This window comes from Phoenix dactylifera, chromosome 8 (assembly GCF_009389715.1).
Source record: "Phoenix dactylifera cultivar Barhee BC4 chromosome 8, palm_55x_up_171113_PBpolish2nd_filt_p, whole genome shotgun sequence".
NCBI lineage: Eukaryota > Viridiplantae > Streptophyta > Magnoliopsida > Arecales > Arecaceae > Phoenix > Phoenix dactylifera.
This window is the reverse complement of record NC_052399.1, coordinates 2,406,950-2,417,662: the sequence shown is the minus strand read 5'-3', so window position 1 is coordinate 2,417,662 and position 10,713 is coordinate 2,406,950. Positions and strand designations below refer to the sequence as shown.

The 10,713-nt window shown below is 37.9% G+C and overlaps 2 protein-coding genes across 2 annotated transcripts; both read right to left on the bottom strand.

The window, feature by feature from the left end:
• Positions 1-2,816: 2,816 nt before the first annotated feature.
• On the bottom strand, positions 2,817-3,314 carry LOC103722989. Its single transcript, XM_008813758.4, has one exon. The coding sequence runs from the start codon at positions 3,312-3,314 to the stop codon at positions 2,817-2,819; it is 498 nt and encodes a 165-aa protein (XP_008811980.1).
• A 1,020-nt stretch (positions 3,315-4,334) lies between these two features.
• LOC103722988 lies at positions 4,335-10,179 on the bottom strand. Its single transcript, XM_008813757.4, has 6 exons — positions 9,712-10,179; positions 6,985-7,055; positions 6,810-6,880; positions 6,190-6,711; positions 6,028-6,118; positions 4,335-4,617 (listed from the first exon to the last, which is right to left on the bottom strand). The coding sequence occupies exons 1-6, from the start codon at positions 9,851-9,853 to the stop codon at positions 4,531-4,533; spliced, it is 984 nt and encodes a 327-aa protein (XP_008811979.2). The 5' UTR covers positions 9,854-10,179; the 3' UTR covers positions 4,335-4,530.
• Between the last annotated feature and the right edge of the window lie 534 nt (positions 10,180-10,713).

The window sequence follows — 10,713 nt, the reverse complement described above, 5'->3', positions numbered from 1 at the left end:
GAAACAAGTCCAAAGTTAAGGGAATGTCACTATAATTTTTCAAAAAAAATAAAAAAAAGGACAAATATTTACGATCAATCATCTTAACATCGCAAGCTTTTATTTACTTAGCCAAATAATGTCATGGTATGTTTTATGTAATTGCCTGGTTGAAAATTTTTAATAGTTGCATAATTAGATTAGAAGAATTTTATTCCAACTTAAATTCGAATCATGTACCTATTAGGGTTACCATTGTTGTATAATTATGTCAACATTTCTAAAATTACCCAATGGTAAAATATAGGCCATGTTTCTAATTAACTAATATTATCTACTCTATAATAATGACAGGTTATTATGACAAATTTTTATAGGTCACTTGCTCAAACTGTGAAAGACTCTACCAATGATAATGTGGTATTTTCTATTTTTTCTCTGCATTGATTAAAAATATAATATCATGATTGTTTGTAGATCTCTATGTCTTCTTCTTATACTTGCACAAGACTAGGCTAACTTCCATGAAATTTCCCTTATGAACAAAAGCAAGTGCAATGCACACGCCGAGTACCAGAATAATGCTAGATGTGTACACCATGCATATCATTATTAAAATTATTAAACTAATACAATATGTACTTGCACAAATACATGAAGGGTGTATACAAAAGTTATGAGCACACATTTGTGTGGGTCCTGCCTTTGGAAGGTGGACCCATGTCATTATGGTCTAGTTTGGTTAAAAAAAGTTTTTATTATTAAAATATTTTTTCTAAAAAGCATATGCCCAGATATATAATGTCTGAATTTTTTTTTTTTACATATTTAGTCGAACATAGAAAAATGACACATTCTAGAACGATTTATGGTTAATTGGGCATCTACTTTTTCTAAAAATTATATAAAATATACGTTATACCTTTAAAAAAAAATTTTGTCCAATGCTAACTAAAAGCTTAAGAACATTGTGAAAAAAAAAATATTTCAACTTTCAGCATGTGGAAATTGGACTCTTTCATGTCCTATAATGAAATATGAAAATTTTATATCAATAGTAAAACTCCTTTTATCCATCTTTTTTCTTTGAAAATCTTTACTAAATATGAGGCATCTCCAGTTTCTCCTTTCATCCCAGTTTCCTCTTTACTTCTCCTTCGAACCAAACAAGTCTACATAAACCATTATCCACCTCCTTAATTGATTAATGGGCCCATATATAACATTGACAGATACCAATCCAATGGTAGGTTGAGTGGTGGTGCGCATGTCTCCATCTAATAATGCTGAAAGCTCGAACCCTCGCTAAGGTCCAAAGAGGCTGAAGGGTGAGGTATAAAGAAGCTAAAAGGAAGGTCTTCAGAGTTGAAAGAGAGATCCTGCTTGGTCTCCACGTATGAAGACCAACTTAATTACCATGCATCCGTCCAAAAGCCTATGGGGACTGGATGTTCAAACACGTCGATGGATGGATGGATGGGTTGAATTCATCTAATAAGTATAGACATGTCATGTTGAATACGGCTCAGCCATTTTCTTACTCTACGGATAATCGGATATTGATCCTCTCTCTCTCTCTCTCTCTCTCTCTGGGGTGGGCGGCGAGATTTAAGTAAGACTCCAATGCTGCTATCATGATTCCTCTCTGAAATTATTTTGACTATAATAAATGGTTATAGTAATAGTGGCCATTACTTTCCCAAATCTGAGATTATTTGAGAAACAATATAATAATTATTCTAAGGCTATTATTTTTTATTATAATAAAATAGATTAATAATAAAAAATAACAATATTATTTGTCCAAACCATTGTTCACTAATATATATATATATATATATATATATATATATATATATATATATATATATATATATATATATATATCACTGAAATTGTCACAACGGTCGCTATAACAATCAATTGGTAATTTTTTTAAACCTTTCTGTACGTACTACTGCATGTCATCCCTAGCGAGCTCCTTTTCACCGCTTGTCCATCTTCCTAGTTTTTGTTTCGTTTGACGTGGTTTTGGCTTAGACGAAATAATCTGTAAGCTGAAGTAGCTTGAAATAGGCCGGATGATCACTTAAATTTAGCTTCACTACTAAATGGAGGTATGTAATAGTGACATTGGTCGCCATCACATATCTTCTAAACGTTTCAGTCACAAACGGAGAATGGACATTATAATTTGAACGACAACCACAAATGGCACGGCTTTCATCAGGATTTCGCTATCTCCTTCCTAGCTCCTTGTTGAGCTTCCTCACATTCTTTCTTCCTCTTGCAACTGTTCATGGTGATGCCGTAATCCTCTAAGGTTCATTAATTATTGCTACCTCTCTAATTTTGCTGTGATTCAACTTGTTTGACCTTGGCTTAGCTGGCCACCTAAAATGGTAATGTCCCAAGTTTGAATATTTGGTTGGTGGAATTTAAATGAGAACAGATCGACCTCATGAAAATAGAGTTGATCATAGGCCAAGTTTGGATGCAGAAAATATCAAATTTTAAATAAGTTTGGCTCAGTGTCCGACTGAAAATGAATATAGGTTAGCATGATAGAAATAATTTTATTTACGGACTCGTGTTAGTTAATTGATCTGCTATTAAACGCAGACATACAATAGCGACGGGAGCAAATCTAATTTAAAAGAATACTTTCTTTTAATACTTAAAAATTCAAATATGATATAAATGATACTCTACCCAAGCAAACTCAACTATAATTCAAGGAATTATATAATGTATAAAAGCTATTTAATATCTAGTTTTGTCCAACATATATGGTAGTATCCGCACCACATCACAACCGAGGCTGACCTCGAAGATGACTAATGGTTGGTAAATCGTTCATCATTTACATGCATTCGATCAAGAATTCCTTTTGCAGCATCCATGAAGTATAGCATGCCGACAAGCACCGAGATGGGGATGCTCAGTCTCACCATCACCGTCACCCCGATGGCCAAGCTTGGCCTAGTGTCCGCTGGATCGAGCTGCAGCCACCCAAGTATCTCCCAGGAATCGGATTGGAAGAATGTATGAAAATATTGCTCCTCCCACTCGATCCATTCCTCGAGCAGCCCATCACCTCTATCCATCGCCTTGATCGCCCTAGCGCGCTGTCGAAGAGTCTTCATGTTCTCGTCCACGACTCCTCCCTGATGCTCGTGGAGATCATCAGCGTCTTCATGATTCCAAGCGGCACGAACCTTTCTAAGTAGCTTGTTATGGCCATGAGACCTGGCTCTGCGGGGAGGCGGTCTCCTGGAGAAATGTGACTGAAACCGTTGAGGTAGCATCGGGGAATAGAAGGAAGAGGCTGCCATTTCGGTGGATCGGAACTTGGGAATGGCGGGACGTGATGTGAGTCTCTTAATCTGTTATTAAGATGGGGAGTTATACATCTGTCAGGTTGGAAACAGTCCCGGAAATATAGGAGGAAAGAGATTGCCAGAATGCGACGTAGCTGCTTCATGTGGCTGCCCATGAAATAACTTGCTGGGGGAGGATGACGAAGGATTCGTCTTTCCCTCAAAAACGACGAAGGATTTGTCTTTGTTTCAGCTGGAGTCCCGGAAACGGTTCGGGGAAGGAAAGCTTCAACCCAAGCAAGCTAAGCAAAAGCACAACCCAGTTTCGAGTGAGACTTGGAAGCAAGGTCTACCGAGGAGGCCACCGCGTGGACGCATGGTAGGATCATAAATAAAGGTAAGTGGTAGGCATTTGATCTTATCGTGTAAGTAATGACTGACAGAAATAGCGGTGCTGGAGTGAGAGAAGAAGGGTGGGGGGGGTAAGGACATTGCTTCCACGCTTGGCCAAGAGCGTAGCTTGTGGAGTCTTTCGTCAGCTGGCAAGCAGAAGGGATTTAAACTTACTTGAGGAGTTGATGAGCTAGCTTTCCCTTTCGGGGAGGAAAGCAGGAGATAAATAATAGAATGGAATCGCCAAAAACGGAATACATTATCAACAGAGCACCTAGCAGTTTGGGTTACGAAACAATTTCTGACCACACTGGCTTTTTAACTAGAGAGACAATTTCTGACCAACCTGAATGTTCCATGCAGACGTTCAGATGACCATCTAAGTTTCAGACAGGAAATATTCTGAAATTTTAGAAGGCATATGCCTACTTCTATAAGAAAAAAGATTTGTCACGCCCCAAACCCAGAGTTCAACATATGGTCGTCGGTGAAAGTACAACATCCGTTCCACACACTATTTTTCTCGACATTGCATGATTCTGCGCAGCTCTCACTGAATGGCAAACTTATTTTGGTCGCTGATTTTATCTTTATCTTGCAGTATCAGCATAACAAATTTAAAGACACTACAAGAGAGTGGCCTTTATAACATTAGAGTCTTTATTCTTGGAAGGATTAAGCATCCACTTGGGAGTCCCATAAGTAATTTTTGACAAGATCTGCAAGCAAAATGGCCATATGGCCCAGAAGTTGCGGAGATATTTAAACATACTTTCGGTTTTTCAAGTCTGAGATCAGGTTAGTCATTCAAGAAATTACACCTTCATGAATGATAGCATCAAGCTCCATATTTAGGTGCCTTCCAAAGCTTAAATGCCACCTCGTGCAGGAATCTGTCTGCAAGTATAGCAAGATTTCCCCCACGCTGCATGATACAAAGAAAACATGGAACATTGTCGCTTAGTAGATTAAAGTAAGGAGTTAGAAAAGAAGAATGACGGTAATTGTAATTAATTGTTCAGGAAGCCAAGATAGAATGTGGTTTTCTACAGCACAGGCCTAACTTTAGATGCACCTAGTCAACAACCAGTATCAGTAACTCTAGAATCTCTGCTACAAGAGAAGGGATTAGAATTGAACCCTTTCCATTTTGACTACAAGACCAATAGCTTCATAGCACAATCTTTATGGATCAGTATATGGGACTATTTCAAGAATTCATTACCTCAATAATGAAGTAAACAATTTCTCAGAAAGGGAATTTTAAAAAGTACTTGAGTAAAATAATACAGCGGGGCAACCCTGGGAAAGCAGCATGTCAAAACAAAGCATGGGAATGCATTGTTTTATGTCACTTTTTATCTGGAGTATAATAAACACAAAATGATTTAACAACTACCATGTACATCCACCAAAAGAGCATCATGAAGAAATGAGTCCTTCAAATCAAGTTAGCAAATAAATTATTAATTATAGCTATTAGCAATTGGAGAAAATAAGGATGTCATATTTGCCATTTGAGCAAAATTTCTCCACAAAGTCAATCCCATGCTTGTGGATGAAGCCTCAAACAACAACACACTATTTGCAGCACTCAATAGATCCATCAAGTTGGGTCCCCAGCCTATATAACTACTTCAGATGCATACACCATTGCACTCAGAAAACTCAGCAGGCATGAACATGAGTGCTTAAGAATTGAAACTAATTAGAGGAATGCACATAATTGTCCACTAGCCTGAATATTCATCAAGCTGAGTCCCAGCTTATATATCTATTTCAGAATAAATATGTTGTCACTGCATACACCATTGCACTTAAAAGCCTCAGCCACCTTCTCTCATAGGCATGGACATGAACAGGTGCTTAAGAATTGAAACTAGTTAGAGGCATGCACATAATTGTCTACTTGTCTGGATATTTACAAGGACAGGTGAATAAATATCAGTTAGGATATAGAAAGGTTGATAATGCCATTATTGGTTTCTTTTCCAAACATTATTTTCATGCATGACTAATAGTTTCTGATATCAACTTATGAAACCTCAAATATGGTCTAGTTTTCCTCTAAACTGAAAATAAAAGTGACAGAAACATAGATAGAACCAAGTGCACCGCAGCCTCCATCATAATACCATGCATCATGTTTTGCTAAATAGACAAAGAAAGCTGCTAACAGCTGCATATTTATGATACTATCATCATTTTTTTCTAAAGTGATTAATCTTTATTGAAGCAATGAATAAGAAGACAAGTAAACAAAAGTTTAACAAATTTTCAGATTTAATATGCTAAGGCATGCATTAAGGCTAAGTGCACTCTAAAGATTACATACCTCTTTAAATTCTTTAAAGGAGAATTCCCTAGCCATATCCCTGCGGGTTACTCCCTCCTGCCACTGAGCAATTAGCATTGGATGGTGATGCCTGCAGAACACAATTTAATCAGTCACGATATATAAACCCATCATACCTAGACTGTGACTGCATTACATTACCTGACATCATTTAATATTTTTCCTCCTTTGATGGTATAACTTTGACAAGGGCGAAGAAAAGACGGATCAGAATTTGTTTCTGTTCCAGAGTTCAAAATAAAGGAGCAACTATCCTCACTTGCAGAAACAGTGCCATAGCTCAATATGATCGAGAAGTGTAGACGAGAAGCGATATCTAATCCAGCCTGTGTTGATTGCATAATTCCACCTATGATCTTGTTGAGCCAATCAACACCAGTGCCACCAGCCATCTTTTCTTTCAGATCTTGTGACATGTCACTTGCTCTGATGTGCAAAATCACGAGATCAAACTCACTTTTTTCAAGAACCTTCCCTCCAGAAAAGCCTAGCAACTCTAGTAACTTAGATGTTAATTCTTCAGGAAGCTCTTGAAGGTTTTTCTCAGAGGGGTCACTTTTCGTGATCAAATCATCAATTTTTAAAACACTAAAACCAAGCTCTCTAGCAAAAGATCTAAGATTCGGGCAAGCAGTAATTATAGCAGCTTTCAAACCCATAAACCTGAAGTTAAATAACAACAAGCACATAAGTTTAATCAACAAAAGTTATGTTAATTATAATTTACATCAATTCAGTCAAACAAAAAAATATTATTTTACCTCTGTGATACTGTTGGGATGGAAGATTCCTTTAGATTGGCATCAGCATCTGCTTCTTCATGTTGTCTATTCTAAAAGATCAGGAATACATTCGACAAAGCATATAATTAGTGTTATGTCATTTGGTTATTCTTACACAAAATGGATGGCAACTTTTCAAGGTAACTTATCTCACCCTTGCTGCATAGAAATCATATGCGTCCAATAATTGTGCTAGTTCTCTAACCACTCTGTCATTTTCAGACTCTGAAATTTAAACCCAAGAAAATCTCACACAAAGAAAAGGGAAAAAAAGAGTCGAAACACTTTATCCAGATATTGAATTAAAATAAATTTGTTTTCTGTCAAGAAAAAATTGCTTTGCAAACAACCATTGAGATTAAAACTACAGATGTCCCGATGAGGAAAAAGAGATAGTAGGCACCTGTTTTTACCCAAGTTACATAAAACAGATTAAAAGCCTTTCAAGGAAAATAAAAACTGAATCAGTAAAATGCTCAAATGAACAACCATTCGGGTATATACTCAAGGGATCTAATCTTGGTCATCTAAACTGCATCTTAAATAGAATTCCAGCGGCATAACTTAGCACCTAGAATCAGTACATCTTAATTTTCTTAAAAGGCTGACATGAAAGGTCGTTTGGGAAGGCACATCCGCCAGCAGTCATCTCAGGCATTAGGGTGCTTTTATGAATTTATGTTATCACTTGTGCCTCTACAGGAAAGTTGCAATAACTTTTCTGAGAAACAAGGCACGAAATCTTAAAAGAACACAATTATATAACTGGATTTGGGAAAAAGAACACATTTATGCTAAAATCCTAACTTATTTGACTTCCATTAACACCTATTAATTCAACATGTTAATAGTATTTCTAGACTATTAACAAGATGGTGGTCTCAATCCCTGATTAGAAAGGTGGAGAGTTGATGTTATTATTGATAGCCAAGCATAAAAATCATGACAAGTTATGACATGGGTCCAAATTCAATATTTGTGATGTTAGGCATCCCCTGTTATAACATCAGAGGCATCCCTTGAAAGGAATGCCTGGAAAATGCAGATCATAAATAGTTGGGACAAGGTATAATGGTGATCTAATCAAGCAATCACAAGAAAAAAGAAAGCCATGAACAAACTTTTAACAAAATGGTAGATAACCACTAATGCCATATGCAGCCCTTAGTAGCCAGAATCTTCTACCTAAGGTAATGCATCCACGTACCTTCCTATAATCTTAAACTTGCACCTACTTCCTAAGTGCATCCTTACTAAAAGTGCTTCTAAAGTATCCTCATCCCCACAGCCGCTCTGCTTCTAGCAACTAAGATGCAAACTTAACACCAAGAAAATAGAAAAGAAAGCCAAGGCTCTTCATCTCAAATTAGTTATGAAAATATTGCTTAAATGATTGAATATGTGAGGCATCATATCAGTGATGATATTGTTAAACAAAAGCAGAAATAATGCACCCTGAAAAAATAGAAGAGCCTAACATGACATGACTTTGTTTAGTGCAGATAAATTTAGCCCACGCCAAGTGCAAGGAGATTCTCAAAATCACAAAATAAATGGTAGATGACATTGATTGTATGCAAGTGGATATGATGGAGGTGGCTGCACATCCACCTTATAAACATCAACATGAAGAAAGGCATTCTTCACGTCCAACTAATTAAATAAACATTCCAAACAACAACCATGGCAATAAGCACATGAATGGTGGCCCAAACAACAAGTCTAGCAATAGGTACATGAATGGTGGTTATCTTGGTAATAAGAGAGAAGGCCCCACAATCAATGCTTTAATCCCATGTAACCACACATAAGGACAGTCAAATGGTAAAAGGCAATTTAAGGTAAACCGAGATTTACCAGAAGACAATGCCCCTATCTTACTTTCCACTTCAATAAAAACTAGAAAGAAGCCATTCTTAATTCATCGCCCCAAAAAACATGAAGGGTGATGTCTACTAGTCAGAAAGACAAGCTAGAGGTCCATCATTCTTTGCATGTTTCAGGTTTGCACTTCAGTGTGGAGATGATAGTTTTGGGATTTGGCAAAACTCTCCTCTTTCATTACTTCGATAACTGCATTCAGTGAGAGATCTTTAGTTCACGGTCTACCGTGGCATGCTCAGTGAGTGGATATTAGTTCATTGTAAGTAACTTAGTACCCTTAAAGCTTGGATCTGTACCAACAGCTCCATATTTTCCCAATTTGTAGCCAGCATGCAATTATCAAGTCCTCAGAAAGTTTGTCAACAAAAAAGAACAATTAAGATAGCTTTCTAAGGATTGAGGCTAGCTAGGCATGCTTGTTACCAACTATTTATGGCAACCGACACTCACTTCTCTTGCCAACAATAGAACCTCTTTCATTCCTTCTCCAATCCAATGGGCAGCTACCGTTACCTTCTAAGTCTTCCAAAGAAATCGTACTCGCTTCTCCAAAGAAGTCTCTAATTAGAAATCCAAATTATATTATGGCTATCCTATTCCTGATCGTTATTGCACCATCTTCATAAACTTCACGAGATAACATAAGAAACATCAGTTTACTGATAGAATCATTCAGACAAACACATTGTGGCTCGTTTTTTAGGATGGGATAGAAAGCATAATCCTCCTTGCCTTTCAAAAAAGCCAGTGATTTCAAGGTGCATGACCCAACTGAAACCAGGTGAATAACCAAGCATCCACCATAACAGTCCTTTCCAATGGTCAGACCATCCGAATCCCCTCAGCCACAATTGAAAAAAGAAAGGAGAAATTTGAAGCATGGCAACCATTTTTTAACTAAAGATTCGACCTTCATGCCAGACAAAAAAGAAGGGATCGCTTTAAATTTAACAACTCCAAGAAAAGAAGGGAATGCGAGAGGAAAAGAGAGAGGTACCGGTGGGAGGGGGGGTCCGGAGGGAAAGAAAGCCGCAGGAGGCCCGAGAGGCAAATGAGTGGAGATGGGCATGCGAGGGAGAGAGCAGAGAAGCGTGGCCGTCCCCGTATATCACCAGCGCCCGGCTCGGCTTGTCGGCCATCTCTGCTTCTCTCGATTTATGCCCCTCTTCGAATGTACTCAGGAGACCCAGAAAAACATCAGAAATTGAGAGAACACAAACGAAGCAATCTCGATGAAGAATTTAAGAGAGCCAAAGAGATCGGATCCAATTCAATTGATGACACACACCGTGCTCGACCCAAAGGCAAGCTTTTGAGGGTTGGTCCTCTATACTGAATAGATCATGCGGAGGGATCCCTATATTGCGCCATGTCAGCCGAAGTTGGAATCTCAAAGCAAGCAAGGCCGGAGAGGAACGAAGCGGAAGTAACGGAACTCCGTTGGTCGGGTAAGGAGAATCCAATGCAGCTTTCCACCGCCGCTGCGGCGGCGACCGCGGATAAAGGACCCGCATTAGAAAGCGTGGCCGCCATGATGATACGCTAGTCTGAGTCCGAAGAGCATAGTTTTTAGTCTTACCATAATGTGCCCCGGAAAATAGATTTTATGAGACTTTTGTTTGAAGTCTTTGATTTGGTATTTATAAATTTTATTTAATTTATTTTCTCCATCTAAATTTATCTTTCTTAATTTTATTTTTCTTCCAATTCAAAATATTAGTACTCCATTATCTTTGTTATTTTAGATTGGATTCGGAGCAACGGTCTGAATATGGTCTCTTCCATCTAGTATCATGAGCGATTAGCATTAGAACCATCACAATCTGACCTGTGGTCTAAGCAGCTAATCATCCAAGCACTCCAGTAGCTCGACCAATTCAGTGTCTGAGTCGGACTGTGCATACCATATACTTGTACATATTTGTGGGTCAATGGGCCAACTAGATTAAACTAAGCATAGGACGAGTGCATCTAATAAATTAATTGGATATCGTCGAGG

Coding starts and splice junctions, on each gene's coding strand:
- LOC103722989 (XM_008813758.4), bottom strand. CDS start 3,314: ATGGCAGCCTCTTCCTTCTATTCCCCGATGCTACCTCAACGGTTTCAG.
- LOC103722988 (XM_008813757.4), bottom strand. CDS start 9,853: ATGGCCGACAAGCCGAGCCGGGCGCTGGTGATATACGGGGACGGCCAC. Junction 6,712..6,809: donor ATCCCAACAGTATCACAGAG/GTAAAATAATAT, acceptor ATTTAACTTCAG/GTTTATGGGTTTGAAAGCTG. Junction 6,119..6,189: donor AAAATATTAAATGATGTCAG/GTAATGTAATGC, acceptor TGTGTTCTGCAG/GCATCACCATCCAATGCTAA.